This window comes from Cavia porcellus, unplaced genomic scaffold, assembly GCF_034190915.1.
Source record: "Cavia porcellus strain 051 isolate PalLab524CR breed Dunkin Hartley unplaced genomic scaffold, mCavPor4.1 scaffold_14, whole genome shotgun sequence".
Lineage (NCBI taxonomy): Eukaryota > Metazoa > Chordata > Mammalia > Rodentia > Caviidae > Cavia > Cavia porcellus.
Genome location: NW_026947497.1, coordinates 16,718,356 through 16,735,765, shown reverse-complemented (window position 1 = coordinate 16,735,765; position 17,410 = coordinate 16,718,356). Strand labels below are relative to the sequence as shown.

The following is a 17,410-nucleotide window of genomic DNA, read 5'->3' as shown; positions in this document are numbered from 1 at the left end:
GCCAGAAATAAGAAACAGTAATTGTTTTGTCTTTTCCACATAGACTATGTGGGCTCCTTAATGGAACAAATCCATAGAGGGCCTCTGCCGGGCTTGTTTTGTCAGTTATCTCAGAAAAATTTCCTTGCCAAAGTGAAGCTAAACCAGTATGGTCAGTAGGACCAGTGAGTGGTTCCCATACCAGCAGTGGTTTTGGATCGTGGTCTCGGGATTTCTAAAATATAACCATAAGACTCTCCTGTAAACCTCGTCTGCTCCTCTCCTCTTCCCTCCTCCCTTCTCCTCTCCTCTCTTTTTATCTCCTTTTTGCTTCCTCTCCTCTATCCTTCTCTTCCCTTCTCTTTTTTCTTGTCTAAAACACCAAGTTAAAAGATTAAACTTTCAGCTGTTTGTGGCAGCACTACCCTGTAATCCCAGTGCTCTGGGAGACTGAGACAAGAAGGTCACAGATTTGAGGCAAGTGACTGAGCAAATGCTACCTAAAAATAAAGTTGAAACAAAAATTCTTATAAAAAGCTGAGGCTGTAGCCCACTGCTCTAGTTTGCTAGCATGAATAAGGCCCTAGGTTCGTACCATAAACTCTTTATAGATTCTGATATCCTTGATGGCCCCAGTCCTGTCCTAGTCATCTTTGTGACATTTTTCACAGTATCTGGAATAGGTAGGCAGTTGACTGATATATGTGGAAAAAATGAATGAATGAGTAAATTTGCAGGTGTATCACTCTTCCCAGGACTGGTCTTTTCCTTTCTTCATGATTACGTCATTATGGGAGCCTTTTGGAGCTTTACAGTTGTTCAGGGATGTGAAAATCATACTCCTTGGGCCTCAGTTCAGATTTCATCTTGTATCTGTAGCATCCTGTTGTATATTTCCTTACTTTCTTTTCCAAAAATGAATGCCTACTAATACTTCACTTCCCAGAAACAGCCTCTGGGCCACAGACTTCTTCCGTAGATATTTTCTGGGGGATTATATTGAGAACAGATCATATTTGTTCAACTTGAAGTTTCTTCAGGTGACTTGAATTTTTTTTCAGTTAACATTTATTTTAGTGTATAATATGATTGCCTTGGAATACATTACATGTAACTAGTTACTAAAGAAAGTGGTTTATTGTTTTAAAATGTTTGAACATATTTGTGGATATATAGAATCATTTTTGATGCAAATGCTTCATTTCAAGCAAAAAGCATGTCCTGAAGTAGAGTTTCATTTGGGGAGTTTCTTCCTTCCTCCTATTGCCAGAAGCAGTAGCAGAAAGTAAAACATAAACATTTGATGGTCTCATTAAAAATAAATACGATAAAGCCATTGTAACTACTGGTGAAAAATTTATTCACTCATATGCAACAAAGTTGCATATTATCAAGTTCTTAAAAAATGCTTATCAAGCTCTAAGTTTCCAGTTCTCTGAAAAAGCCTATGTTATCTTGATTTTATGCTTTTTTAGCAGAAACTTAGGCAGAAAGTCAAATCTATTTCTGGGAACAAAAATCTTAGAATTTTCAAACTCTGTTATCTGGAAATATTACAGAAATCTAATGGATGGGAAATGTCACCCAGGAAGCAAAGAGCCAAATAAAAATTATACGTTTTGAAGAAGATTTTTTTGTAAGCTTAATCTTCCTTTTATTTTTTCCAAGTACACTTAGTAATTAATTTGCTATAAACAGCTTTGAATTTAATAATGATACAAAATGTAAATAAAGTAGAATAATGAGTTGACTCAGGGATTTGAATGATGAAAAAAGATTTGCGTGCTTATTTTTAAGATGCACCAAAAGGAGACTGATAAAATTCCATTTTCTATTTATTTTAGTTGGCCCAAGTCACTTTTAGATATTCATGCTAACATCCTGTTTGTCAGGGTCTGTGCTGCAAGTTTCTGGTGCTCGATGGTTTAATTCTCACCGTGAGCCCAGTGCAGTGAGCACCACCAGGAAATGAGGAAAGGAATCTTAGAGAGCTTGAGAACCAGCCTCGGCCCATCCATGTAGAAATAAGGGAGCCAAACTGAAACTGTGTCTGTGGGGCACTGCCCCCCGTTTCCTGTCACTGCACTGAGGGTATGTAGGCAGGCTTTACACAGAACAACCACCAAGGAGTTTCCCTGGATCAAGGGCACCTCAGCTCATCACACAACTAAGAGTTTGGTGGTTTTAAATTTACAGGCCATGTCTGTATATTAAGTGTACCTGAAATGTAAAGTCTCGTTACATGCTATCCTTTTGTTTTCTGAATGAATTTTAACTCATTTTGAAATTTAGTGCATGCTTAACATGTCTAAGGCACTTGTCTGTGTGCTGTGACGGATACCAAAATTAGCAAGATGATTAACATTTTCAAATGATATTTACCATCAGTATGCCTGGTAAGAAAGATAAAATAATGATAGAAACTCAATTATGGTGCAAATTATAAAGGTAAAAAAGAATAATCAGACTGCTGTTAAAAAAAAAAAAGGATAGGAAAAACATGGAGAAAACAGTAACACTGAGCTGGTTAAGCCAGGAGTACAAAACTAATCCATGGAAATGAAAGCGGAGGCTGAACAAGGAGCAGAGGTGGTTTGACAAGGTTTTGACTGTGTTCTTCAGAGGCTGGGCAGCCTTTGTGGATGAGTAGCATGGATCTAATGTGGGGACCAGGAAATTGGAGACTATTCCCCTCTCTCCCAAAATGCATTCAAATTCAAGTATTTTTAAAAACATCATGCCAAATAAAACATTTTCCCAGCTGAATTCTTGGTTCAAGCCCACTAGGCTGTGGCTTCTGAACAAGAAATGTTTTGAAAACGACAGGCACTTAAATTGGGAGAATGTATATTGAGAAAGAGTGAGCAGTAAGTCCAGAAAATTGTTTTGAGATGCAGTCTATCTCATTTTCCGCTGAGTCTAGCACCGTATCTTTGATCTCTTAGGTTTTTATATATGTTGTTATGTAACATATATAACAACATATATATGCTTGAGTGTTTTCAAGCATCTTGAATGACAGGATATAGAAAAACTTAATTCAGTAGTCCATGAGTACAGTTAAAAGTGAAGAGAGAGTTTTTAATTCCCATTAATTCATCCATCTGTCTGTTCATCATGTGTCCATGCATCCATCCGTCCACACAAGCGTTCACTCAACAGTCAGTAAGTTCTCTTTTTTGGTGTCATACTCTGTTAGGATCTGGGAACTCAGTAAATTTCCTGTTCTCCAGGGAGGTAGCGTTGTGATACACTGTTTATGAGAAGAGAGAGGCTGGAGACAAGGGCATGTTCAAGGTTAATGTGATGGCCCAAGTGGGAGAAGATGAGAATAGTGTGACACTATGCCCAGAACCTACAAATAAAATTACTGTGTGGTACAGAAAGTCTACTTCAAATTGTGTAAAGTAATAGAAAGCAGAGGCTCAAAAAGATGTTTACACATCCACATTCATAGCTGGATTATTCACAGAAGCTCAAATGTGAAAGCAAACAAGTGTCTATAAATAGATAAATTAATAAACACAATGTGGCATGTGCATAGAGGGGATTATTAAAAAGAAAAAAAGTGACATATGGTACAGAGTAGAAGGAATGTTGAGGGTATTATGCAAAGTGAAATAAGCTGGCCATGAAAAAGATAAATTGATGACTCTATATAAAGTATCTGAAGTAGTCAAATTCTTACAGATAGGAAGTCAAATGGTGGGCTAGACGAGCTAGAGACGGGGCAGGATAGAAAGTTATTTAAGAGGTACAGTTTTTCATGATGAAAAGAGTTTTGGAGAGGGTGATGGTAGTGTAACCTTGTGAATGTATTCAACACCACCAAACTGTACACTTAAAAATGATTCTGTGGGGCTGAGGATTTAGTTCAGTGGCATAAGAATCTACCTGGCAAGTGTGAGGTCATGAGTTTGAACCCTGATACAAAACAAAAACAAAAACTGGTTATGATAACTTGTATGAGCTTATTTTATTATTTTACCTCTGGTAAAATAAAGAATAATAAAAGAGAAAGAATATGGGTCTAGATTCAGATACTGGCAGGAGACAGTTCACAAAAGCTTCATAATTAGCTGGATGCAGATGGTAATTGAGATGGAGAGTTCCATGGGGGAAGTGAGATCTTAAGCCTGGATTATTTTGAGATCCTGGTTTCTTAAATTCCTCACCAGTATAGTAGGTCATAACTTCTAAAAGTTTGAATCTGAGGTGCTGGGAGGATCTTTCTGTGGAGGTGTGCTACAGTTAAATGGAATGGTAGATTACAGCTCAGAAGGAAGCCAGGAGGAGTGAGTTTGATGTCCGAGTGCTGGTTACAATGGAATTATGCGTTCCATGACGGAGCTCATGTTGAGGGAAGAGAGGAGGGCTTACATGCTCACCCTGGCTGGCAAAACTAGCTGGACTGATTGGGTAGAATATTAGTGTAAGGAAGTTACTGGTGTAGTCCTTAGTTATCAAGATACAAGATGATAAACTTTCAAATGTTTAAGAGTGGAAAAGATGTAAAACATTGTGAAAAAATTGTTTTCAAAGATGAATCAATAGAAATCAGTGATTGAGGAAAGGGACCTGCTGTATCTAATTTCAAGTTTTAAAGAGTTGTGATGTAGTGATATCATTGATATTAATAGAGAAACTGGAGGAGAATATGGTTTGGAGAATGATAAATTAATTTTTCCTATGTAGAAAACAAATTACAGTGAAGTGTTCCCGGACACATGTGCAGGCTGGAGACGCGGACAGTGCTCAGTGGGAAGTTGATTACATTCACTGTAGGAGAGAATGCAAGGGTAAAACACGTTGGGGTTTGTCACAAAGAGATTTGGATTCAATTAACGAAAATGATTATTTTCCTCTAATATAAGTTGTCGTAATCTATGTTATGAGATAGATTTGATGGGAATCAGGAATTATTTGCAATAAAAATTATGTGGAATTAGAGTTCCTTCAGTTCTTTGTCATTCTGATTTTGGATATGGCAAAGTGATGAAAATTTCAAATTAATGATTATGTCTTCCAACATTTTAAAATCTAAAATGAAGGACTTTGAGGTGAGATATATAACCCCCCTTTGGTGCATGTCTGTAATCCCAGCACTTGGAAAGGTGAGGCAGGAGGATTACCTCAAACTCAGGGCCAGCCAGGCTCCATAATGAGTCCAAGGCCACCCTGAACTACATAGTGAGATCTTTTCTCAAAAAAAGGACTATTATTAGAACAGTGTTCTGTTTTTACCTCCTAGTAGCTATAGAATGAATCAGTAAGATAATTTATAGATATTGTCATCTGATTTTATAATAAACTATTTTACTTTAGAGCATTTTTACAATTTATCATAAAGTTAAAGTTCATTTGGCCTTAACTCTTTATTCTCTAGTTTTGGTCACTGACGCTGTTTGCTTGAGGCTCTCTTTTCTAAATATTTTGAAAGTCCTAACTGAAGAACTACTTCCTAAGAGCTATTTGAACACCAGCCAGAAAAGACACATGGGTTGCTAGAAACCATTTTCATAGCAGCTGCTTTATGTTACAGTAGTTGTTTTAAACACACACAGAAAAGGCCATCTTACCATAAATATAAAATAAATTAAGCTAAGATACAAGATTTTAAAGTATGCAGTTATTTAGCATGCCATTTCATGTCTAAAACTGAAGGTGATAAAAGAAGAGAATTGAATATAGCGATGTCTAAATTAGTGAGGTTTTATAGCAGCTTCAAAAAGAAATGCTAATTATTACATATACTCTGTGTTAGTCCAATTTTTCACGGTTTCAAACACATTTTGTCTTCTAAAATAGCAAGGCTGGCCACAATATAGAACTTTGGGAATTTGTAGTAATGAAGTCTTTGAAACTTTGCAAAAGTGAGCCTTCTCTGCTAAATGTTTTAATTCTGTCTGATTCAGATCATATCCTGGAAAATAAATGGCTTCCTTTATCTTTTTTATAGCATCAGAGTCTATGTTTTAGAAAGTAATTTGATTCCACAGCTGTTGTATCCAAATATTAAATGAAACATCTGATAACTTTAAGAGTTGCTAGTGTGTTTTAATTTGATTATGAAATACATTGACTTTATATCTATCTATGTGATGTTTACTTTCCTACAGAAAAATAAGCCTCCGAATCCACCAGCCTTTATCTTCATGATTGATGTTTCATACAGTAACATAAAGAATGGACTTGTCAAGCTTATATGTGAAGAACTGAAGACTGTGCTGGAAAAACTTCCAAAGTAAGAGTTCACTGCTCCCTTGATGACTCGTGAAATACTGCTTAGTGAACAAGGGCCAGGAAAGAACAGGTTGATAGCTTTTACTGATGAGGACTTGGACAATTAGTGATACATCAAACAGCACCATTTTTTTATGAGTCCTTAAAACATTAGAGTATCTCTTAAATAAGGCAATAGAAACAAACTGACAAAAATTACTGCCAGGAGTAAAAAGTATTCACAATGCATTTAAGTTATAAAGAAAATCCCAACAGTATGGGGGGAAAGACTGTTCACTTTTGAAAATAACTGATTTTCCAGTAGAATCTGGTAGTTCCTTGACATGGCAGAAAATTTTAGTGTATGTGCTGCTGGAAAAAAAAAGAGAACTGTCATGGACATTTGGTCAAGATGGTAGCATTTTAGAAGATTTCCTTTTGCTCTTCATGTACTGTCTAATGCACTTGGCATTTGCAGCTTTGCTACCTCTGTGTCGACTCTCCTTTTGCAAGGGCACAGAGCACACAGGGAAGGGGAGACTAACTGTGATAGTTATGAGATGGAGTCGTAACCCCAGACCTGGCTTTCAGGAGGCTATGTGGAATGTTACTTGTATTAGCATAAAAAAGTAACTCAAGCTAACTGCTATCTTACTATAAAAAATATAAAATTACACACATATGCAGCCCCTAATAAACCTTGAGAGAAAACATAATCAGATTTGTTTAGAAAGATAAAGGGAAATAAAGGTATTTTGACTTGAATAAGGACTTTTACAGGAGAGATTTTTAGAAGTGGCACTGAATACCTGCACACCTTTATTTTTCTCTTTTGTCTCCTCTTCTAAAACTAATGTCCCATATGGCTCTTTTTGCATTGCTGTATTATACAGACTTGCTGTTCGCGGCAGGACCTTGCATCTTGTAAAGAGACTGGAGAGCAAGGGGAGCCTGTACTGTCCTTGGCACAGCCTGGTTCAAGAAGATAAAGGCTGGGAGTGTTGTCTGAGGGGCGACCATATGGTTTCCACACCTTCCTCCTCCTCCTCCTCCCTCTCACCCTGGGGTACAAGGCAGTCTCTGTTCTGGAAGGGCGTGTGGGGCCCGGGGACCGTCCTCAGCTGCCAGCCCTCCCTGCCCCGGGCTCAGCCGGCTTCCGCCCGGGACACGGTCTATGCGAGTCTCACACTCATGCACCCTGGACCTCCCGGGAGTGGCTTTGTTTGTATCTGTGAAGCCTAAGTCATAATATTCTCTGGGGTGGTTTGGAAAAGCTGTGGGATGTTTAGAAAACACTGAGATGATTTCAAACTGAGCTTTGAAACCAAGAATGAGAAAGTTGAGGCGGTATGAGAAAGGCCTCCGCGGTGGCAGCCTTGTGACTGGTGTTCTCTCTCCCTTCTTGGGAGATGTGGGAAGATACATGTTGTTTCGAATGACAATTATATCGGGGTTATTGGAGTTCTAAAGCTCAAGTTTGAACTTGTTTCATAGGAAACAAAACCCTCTAAGTTCTAAAAACAGGATCTCCCTCTTCCCATTCTCTCACCCTGATCTGAATTAGCCTAACCTGTTCCTTAGATGGTTCCTCCACCAACTTGTGGTTACTTTCCAATGCACTGCTGATGGGCAGCTTATACCCTATGGATGTATAAGCTGAAGTCACAGTTTCCTGTTGGTGTCACCATGACTGTTTCAGTAGAGCAAATGTTTGACTTTGGAAAAGATAGCAGACACAAGTCTGAAGCACTGCTGCTTACTCTGTTCTCTTTTTTTTTCTTCTTAAACTGACTACCTTTCCCTCTTTTATCTTTTAAAACAAATCTGGTTGTTTATTCTCCTCAGAAATTTATTTGGGGCTGCATATATATTACCTTCTTAATGGTAAGATTTCCTCATCAATTTGATTTATTTCTTTGTACTAAAGCAGGTAACATGCCAAATACCTTTTTAAAGCACAGCCTGAAGTCTTGATTAATGTCTTAGGCTACGTTCATCTCTGAGCTAATCTTTCGAAAAGAAAAAGCTCCATTCTTTACTATTTTACTTTGAATTTATATCTTTGGCCTGGCCAAGTTTCCAGACTTTTCTGACTAATCAGGAACACTAAGAAAAAACTTTGAAATGGTTCACCTGTTGTTCAGATCAAGTCTTTGGGTTATTTTGAGTCTTTTTGGTTTGTTTATTTTTAATGATGCTGTAGCTAGAGTGTTTAAAATGCATGATCTTGAGATTTTCTGGTTCATCTGCCTACTAATGTCTTCAATGCTGCCCTGTCGGCTTCGAACTATTCAGATGATCAGGGCAAGTGTTGAGAAAAGTAATTGGAGGACAACTGAGCAAAAACATGTTAGACTTCATGATAGCACTGGTTTTACCACACTTGTGTAAAGTAATATGGAGGAGAGGCAAAAGTTCATTTTCTTCTTGTTGATATAACATAATAAAATAGTTGTAGTATTGAAAAAATTAGGACACTCATTTCTCAATTTTTTAAAAAAAATATGTTCCAATGGAGACAAGCAACAATATTTTGCAATGATGTTAGATGTTCTGAGTCGATGCTTTTAACTTAGATTTCAAGTAAACCCTATGAATCCCAGGATATTCCTTTCCTGCTGCTTTACTATGTTGAAGTTCAATGGGAAAGAGCAGTCCAGATTCTTCTTTATAGCTTTTCATTTGTATCTTTTATTCTAATTGACGACAAATACTCAGAAGTAGCTGTTTAAAGACAATGAAATAGTTCATGGCTTTCTGTATGTGCTTGCATGCATGCCTGTGTGTGTGTCTATGTGTTGTACTGGGGTTTAGAACCAGGATCTTTGCACTGAGCTAGATTGTCCACCACTTTTTAAGACAAGGTCTCACTATATTGTTAAGTTGCCCGGGCTGGGCTCAAATTCTCCATTCTGCAGTTTCAGCCACACAGAGTGTTGGGATTACAGGCATGTGCACCATGCCCAGTGAGATATTTTTATCTCACACAGCAGCAGAAGCTTAATTTAGAAATGGACTCTTAACCATTTGTAGTTGTTAGTAAATGCTAGTAAACTATTTCTCAAGTACACAAAGTCTTGATTTGTAGTATTTGCTTATTCATTGGTGTCAGTCCTTCTGGCTAGAGTGATTTATTTTAGAAGGGTGGTGAGACAGGCTCTTGGTATATAGCTCTGACTGGCTTTGAACTCGCTGTATAGCCCAGGACAGCCTAGAACTTGTAGTGATCTTCCTGCCTCAGCCTCCCAAGGACTAAGATTAGGGGCATGAATATACCACCATGCCCAGCCTAAGATAGCATCACTAAACCAGAGTTATGGAGAGTTACAAGTCTTGACTTACTAGTTTGGGCTCCAGCTTGCCACCCCAAATCTAATGCCTTGCCAAGGATATTGAGGTTAATTATCCTCCATAAAATTTCCAATTGTCCTCATTGTACTGGTGTTACTGGCCACTCAGAAGGGCATTTATTTTAGAGAAAAGAAAAAAGACTTTTTCCAAACTAGCTCTGAAGAAATGGAAGTGCCTCCTATACCGCAAATCGCCATCTCCTGTGTCCTGGCATGCAGGGGCAGTTTATAGCAACAGATGGGAAAGGGAATACAGTGAGACAGTGGACACTTCCAGGCGTGCTTCAGCCCTCCGTTTCTCTCCTTCTCTGTGGAAGACAGAACCAGACGTCCTGGGCCCACCATCTGTGTAGTTTGTCCTTGCAGAGTTCCACTCTGCCAGGGTATGGGGGTTACAGTAGGCCCTGTACTACTGACAGGGACAGAGAGCATAAGCCCTGGGTGCTGCTCTTCACTAGCTTCTGAGAGGAGCAAGAGACATTCAGCAGAGACTCACGAGCCATTAAATGAAGTTGCCACATTCTAAGAATTCTAAGTGATTTCCAGGTGATGGCACAAGGGAAAGGTTTTGTGCTTGGTCTTAAACAGTGAGTTTCCAACAATAGGAACAAGAAGGGGAAATCCAGATACAGTGTAGTATAGCATAGTAACTAGGATAGTATTGTATTGTGTCATATCATATAGTACAAGAGAATGGCTAGTGGATAAAACCATACAGTTGAAGCTACTGGGGATTACATGGGTGTCTATGTAGAAATAGTCACATGGACACAAAAAGATACAGATTTCCACTTCTGAAAGCATTCAGAGTATCCAAAATGTAAACTTCTGGCAGGAAGGGATTTTGAGAATCATTTTAAACTGTCCATTCACCCAGTTATCAAGGCTGCAATGAAGAATACCCTTCATTTAGCAAAGGGGGCAGAGAAGGAATAAAGTACATACAGTTAAAGTCAGTCATTGCTGGCTTGCACTCTGGTGAAATATCAAAGAAACTGAGAAGTTTACCATGGAATCAGGTATTTGAACTTGAGAAACTCATCTAGATCTTCCATTTTTCTTTCCTTAAACTCAGGCAACTGTGTATGCCACGCAGAACATTTAGAAGGAAATCAAGTTCTTCTTCAGTAAAGTTGTCCCCTACAAAGAATAATGTTTATTTACAACTAAAGGTCAAAGAAAATGTCATGCGTCTTTTGGGGCTTTCTTTAAACCATTGAGCACTGTGTAACATCGGCCACTAAAAATTATAGCTCTTGTTGAGTGGAATCTCAGTGTTTTAGAGCAGGAGCGAGGGTGGTGGGGAGAGTGAGTAGCGTGCTTGTTAGCGTGTAACTGGTGTGCAGACCACTAAACCATGAGTGCATTTACCGTAGACTGGAGTGCGAGCAGTCATGTGCTGTATTTTCAGGAACATTAAGGCTTTCTTTTAGATTTCCTAAAATAAAAAATCCACTCTGTGTCACAGTGTTAGAACTTCTGTTGCTGTGTCGTGATGATCACACATGGTCACCGAATAGGAATTATATTGTCAATTTATAAATGTAGTTTACTTCATGTAGAATATGGCATATAGTCCTCAAAATCTAGCTTTTTTCTCATCCTCCTACTTCTCAACCTTTCTTCTTCTCCTTCATCTTTATCTGCATCTTCATCTTCTGCTTCTCTTCCTCCTCCCCCTTCCTTCTTTCTTTTTATTTGATTATCCCATCAAGATTTTCAAGATATATAAGTAGGGGATCCTATTTTGATTTAAAATTTTTAAAAAACCATCCTAGCAATAATATGCATGTGCTTTCTCTTCTGTTTTCTTGCTTCAGATACTCTGTTTGTTCTCCTGACTTTCTGATAACTTCTAAGGGTACTTTGTTTATATAGAGAATGTATCTTGTTTATGGAAATAAAACAAAAATCTTGTAACTTGCTGAAAATTGAAAATAAATATATTTAAAACGTACAAGCAAATGTTCATTATAATATCTATTTGATTTTACCTAGAATTTTTTAGAATCTTTTTTTTTCTTTATCAGCTTGCTTATTTTTGTAATAACTTCTCATCCCCTACTGAGAACTGTTTAACTCTGGTAACAGAAACCTGCTTTTCATGTATTTTACAGCAGGCACACATAATGAATTTCAGAGAGAAGCTGTCCTCTTGTTCTAAATTTATAAACAGATCCCAAACATATTTCTTTCGCATAGGGAGGAGCAAGAAGAGACATCTGCAATCCGAGTTGGTTTTATCACATACAACAAAGTTCTCCATTTCTTCAATGTGAAGAGTAATCTGGCCCAGCCCCAGATGATGGTGGTGACTGATGTTGCGGAGGTCTTCGTTCCATTGCTGGATGGGTTCCTTGTCAACTATCAAGAATCCCAGTCTGTGATTCACAAGTAAATATGATGTGCTTTACAATTAAATACAGATTAGTTGTCTGTTTTTAATTGCATTGTGTCTTGATTCAGTTACACAGTTTGTCATTAGCAACTGGATTTTAAGACATGGATTGTAAAACTCTTATCATTTATATGAGCTGTGTCTTTTTTTAATCTAGACTAGTATCTAAGAAGGAGAACTTTTTTGTACTTCCAGTCCTATTAATTCTTTTTCTTTGCAGGAAAGGTGACTCATGGGAGTTATTTCCTGCATGTGAATGAACATATTCAATGATGATCTTAATAAAGATACAGCTGCTGTATATGAGATACAGCTACTGTGTTGAGAATTTATAGTCTACCATACTCATAAGTAAATCAGACATGCATGTGTAAACATTGTATTGTCTCAGTGTGAGAAGCTGAAAGAAACAATATACATATATGTGTTTGTATAGGTGATAGATAAGATAGTTATACTACCAATTTCTCTAAGTACATGGAAAAGAAAGGTTTGCGCTAGTATTATTTGAGCAATCAAATGCAGATATCTTATACTCTAAGTAACTGACTTGAAGATAACAATACACAATGTATATACCATTATTTACTCCCTAATTATTATGTTTTGAAATTTTGTGGTTTTTTCCTCTTTAAAATAAAATAGATTGGAAAAGCAAAAAAAAAAAAAAAAGAACTTTATGGTCTAAAAGAGATCAGTGATAGTGAACATAAAAATGCCTACCAAGTATAATTTAGTAAATGTTAAATCTAAATTCTAGACTTTAGTGCCAAACTATACTAAGACGTGCTTGTAAAGTAATACCCACAGGTGCTGGTCACGAAATAAGTACCACATGTGTTTAAGTTTGAAATTTCAGTGATTTATTTTTTGAAGTTTATGACAAATATACTAAGGATTTAAAACTTTCACTTTCACTCATTCATTTCTTACAGTTTATTGGACCAGATTCCAGAGATGTTTGCAGACTCTAATGAAAATGAAACTGTCTTTGTTCCTATCATTCAGGCTGGCATGGAAGCATTAAAGGTGAGAAGAAGCCACTTGTATGTGCTGGTAATAAATTTTAAAAAGAGAGAGCTAGAAAAAGAAGAGAAAAAGGAAGGCAGAGAGGGACAGAGGCAGGCAGGCAGAATTTATTTATAAAAGAATATCGTCTCCACTTGAGTCTGGGGTGCTTGAAAACACTCTAAACTTCTCCAGGATTCTCAGGAGAAAATGGCCCGGACCGGGGATTGCTCCCCGGGTTTACTTTCCAGCACCATTTGCTTCTGAGCAACTGATTTTGTCAGGATTTCCAGTTTAATTCCTCCCTTTGGCTTTTATGTGAACTTCTTATGATCCATTTTAAAATTAGTTCAACAAGATAAGAGGAAAAAATTCCCACATCACCCTCCTCTTCCTTGGGGTTTTTAAACACGCAAGGGCAAGGCCTCAGCCAGCCAGTAACAGAGCCGGGAATGCTGCCGAGGGCCTGCGTGGTCGCCAGAGTGAGTGGGGCTTGGCTGTCCCTGTGTCCATCTGGGAAGCTGAGCCCGCATGGCTCCCTCCAGCCATCTTCAGAGTGATAAAAACAGTAAGCTGAAGATGGCAAAGTAATACTTACCCTAAGGCAGTCTCACCAGAGAGGCAACTCTCTTTTCGGACAGCTAATTCTTACAATTAGTTTTTAAATTTTATTATTGAAATTAAGTTCAAATTAACTTTTAAAATAAAATGACAAATTGTAATACCAGTAAAAGTGATAACAGACAGCAACATCAATAGTACAGAACTGAGCTTATGGACACCTTCCTATGTAAAATTTATATCGGATTTTGTAGTTTGGTTCTAGAATATATTGATTCTTGCTTAGTTTTTGTTTTGTTTTTATCTATAAATAGTCACTTATGAATCATGCAGTTTTGGATGTCACAAAAGTCTCAGCATGCATGTTGATTTAACATTAAATTACTTATAACTTTTACATATAAAAGTGACTTGAAGACGTTAGAGCTCGCCCAGAAGAATCCAGTAGTAAAAAATTTGGGTGATGCAGAAAGCTTTGGAAATTTCTCTTTTATCCCACATTGTTAAAAACAAGTCTTCTATTTCAATTTCAATGTGTTTGTTTGTTGCTGTGAATGTTGTTCTTTACCATTACAGTATCTAAAAATCCATGTGTAAATTTCTGCATACCTTAGTCCCATGTGACTCCACAACTCTTTGTACTCTACATCAGGCCTAGGAATCATACTGTTTTTGTGTGCTCCTGAGAGGAAAGATGGCTGGACATGTACACGCTGTCCTATCACTTAAGAGGGAAAAATGAACAGGAGGACATGGTCTTGGCCTTTGGTGGCCTGCGGAGCAGAATCCCAGCTCAACCCCTCACTTCATGTTTGAAAGGGAATCTAAGTAGTGTCTTGTAATAATGATTTCCACAGGAGCAGTCCAGACGGGGTCTAGAGACTGCTTGGAAGCTTCAAAAGAAAAATGTCAGTCACATGTGTGTACATACATTCCCTATATCAGAAATTTGATCTGAATTATGAGAAGTCCTGAAAATACAGTGTTCTTCATAACCGCGGAGTTCTCCTTGGTCTCAAGCTGTCCAGTGGCGATGGCGTCCGCGCTCCCAGCGCAGTCAGTTCCCCAGAGCAAGTCCATTGCAGTCAGTGCAGCATTTTATTTCTTCTACATTCTACTTTTACTACATTAATAGTTTTATTGTTATCCTAATATATATTTTACCTTGAAGTTTGAATATGAGAAGAAACTATTGTCTAAATGTAGCAATGCCGAAAACATCATAAATACCAAGCTGGTCAGTAGTGTTCTTCCTACAGAGTGGAAGATCCTAAAATGATGCTTTGGACACCATGTCAGTGGCAGTTATTGTCATGTCAGTACTAGCAGAATATGTTGTTCTCCCAATACCAGTCTTCATACCGAGGCTCAATGTTGTCTCATCTCAACTTATGAGTCATAGAATCGCATAGGTGAAGTAGAAGCGCTTTGTCAAAATACAGATGGCTGGTCAACTTCCAGAGGTGCTGATTTGACTTGATTTGATTTGATTTGATGTTTTTGTACTGGGGATCGAACTCACGACCCCGCACTTGCCAGGCAGGTGTTTGTGCCACTGAACTATATCCCCCACCCAGAAGTTATGATCCTTAATGCCCTGATTATTCTAATGCTTGTCAATGTCTGGGAAGAATCGTTTGTTGCGTAATCTCTGAGAGTTCCTGTCTGTGGGAGAAGGGCTACTCCATGCACTACTTTTGCTCTAGGAATGCTTTGACTGCCATGATTTAACTTCTTGCCTTCAGTTTTCAACTTATGGTTAAAATAAATAACTTTATGAGGAAAGTTTCCTTGCTTTTACAGAATGTTCTATGAGGTTACTCCAGTGTTCCTCACCTTTGTAATGAGTAGAAAGATTCACTAGCCTATTTCTTGCTCACTCACTAAGTCATTCTATCTCATAATGCTTCTTTTGACCATAGCTACCAAGAAAAATATTTAAGGTAAATTTTTAAGGATCTTTCTTCCCTGTCCTTCTTAGTGACCTCTACTTTTTGTTTTGTTTTTCTATTGTATATGGGGGTATAATCATGTTTCCTCTAAATCCCTTTGTAAGTCGCTATTTTGAATAATAAAATTTTCCTGTGTCATATCAGGAAAATTATGAGTGATGTTGTAGTTAGGGGTTGTGCAGAGAACAATTAGAATCAGGACATGGAGTTTATAATATTATTTTGATAATGGTCACCAGGAGTTAACACAAGAAAATGCAGGAAATCTATCTGCAACGCCAAAGACGTAGAATATTTAATCAAGGCCTAAATCCCACAGCAGTATCCCACATGAGTCCAGATAAAAACCCAGAGTTTAGGACAATGCCTCCCAGGAGTCCAACTGGAGGTCCAGAGCCCACAAGAAGGACTCACGCCAGTCTCTGTTATGGATCTGTGCTGGGAAGGCCCAAAAGTCAGCGATGGAAGTCAGAAAGTTCATGCCAGCAGAGTGAAGGAACTGTGCTAGTGGGATGAGGGTTCTGCACTGGAGCCGAGAAGTCACACTCACAGCAAAGACCAGGGCTGTCCTGAAAAGCACCACAGCCATCCTCAGCGACATGGAGGGCCTGACTCCTCCAACTACAAGCATGGTCGTATACATGCAGGAAGCCATCATCCTGGAGACCAAGTGGCACACGTCTTCCCCTCTGGAGCCAGGAAGCAATGCTCAATGTGAGGACCAGAGCTTCTCCAGGAGAACCAACAGCTCAGACAGCAACTCATAGGAGAACCCACACTGCCTCAACGCAACAACACATTAATGCATCAGTTCCTCAACGCCCTCCTTCTCCTTCTCCACATCTCTATTTATGCTGACAACTTTCCTCAGGTGGAGCATCTTCACTCAGTGCCATGCTGATGTAATCTTGCTGGCGTTAAGTTGACCACCAGTTCTTAATCCATAACAAGTGATTTTAGTTCAGTGCTTAAGAGCAGAAACTGCTGTAGGACGATTGGCGCTTGTCTACAGTTCATGCTTTTTGCCTCATGGGAACTTGTACATGCGTGTGTGTGTGTGTGTGTGTGTGTGTGTGTGTGTGTGTGTTTTTACCCAGCTCTGGCAGAGTCATATTATTTCATGTATCTTCAATCTCTGTGTAGCTGAAAATCATACTTAAATTGTGTCACTTATATAGGAATGCACAATTCTTGTCTGAAGTCATTATTAGGCAATAAGCTAAGATGTTTCAGAATCTGCAGGGTGGTATCACAATATTAAAAAGGCCTGTTCTTCTGTCACTTGTCATTTTAACCGATAAGAATGTATCAAAGGCTGTAATGTTTGTAAGGCAGTTTAGGGACTACCATCTTGTTCAGAAACCCCATGTAGTGTGGCAGAGAAGAGGTAACTCTGTAAAACAAGACAAAGTGTTTCTCGCTTGCATTTAAAAAGGGGGATGGGAGTCAGCTGTGGTGGCACACTGCTGTGTCCCAGCACTTCGGAGGCTGTGGCAGGAGGATTGCTACAAGTTTGAGGGCCCTCTGAACTACATAGTGAGTCCGAGGTCAGCTGGGGCTATATGAGACCCTGTCTTGAAAGGGGTGAGGGTAGGGGAAAGGCAGAGGATAACTTTGGGAAATGTGAGGCCATGGCTGCTTCATCCGATGGCGCAGGATGTTCTCATGGGACCGGAGATGGGAGTCACATCCCCGGGGGACAGGCAGCAGAAACTGAGGAAGCAACACAGTGAAAGCTCTCACTGAGCAGTGAAGGCTTTCAGAGCTAGACTGCCCTGGTGGAGTTACAGCCTTTCTTACAGTCAGATAGACACCAAGTAAAATCTTACAGAGTCAGCAGCAGTAAGCTTCTTAAAGCAAAGAGGGTGGACATAAAGTAGCAAAAACCACATGCTGACTTGTCACAGAGATAAATAGGCACCTTCTAGAATGCTTTCTGC

The 17,410-nt window shown here is 38.7% G+C and overlaps 1 protein-coding gene across 3 annotated transcripts in view; it reads left to right on the top strand.

Moving 5' to 3' along the window:
- Nucleotides 1-17,410, top strand: part of Sec24d (SEC24 homolog D, COPII coat complex component) — a 94,462-nt gene that overhangs the window by 55,331 nt on the left and 21,721 nt on the right. For all 3 annotated transcript variants that reach the window (XM_063260709.1, XM_063260710.1, XM_063260708.1), the window contains 3 exons: nt 6,099-6,223; nt 11,754-11,945; nt 12,885-12,978. In XM_063260709.1, the coding sequence (XP_063116779.1) occupies nt 6,099-6,223; nt 11,754-11,945; nt 12,885-12,978 (411 nt within the window). The remainder of the gene's footprint in view (nt 1-6,098; nt 6,224-11,753; nt 11,946-12,884; nt 12,979-17,410) is intronic.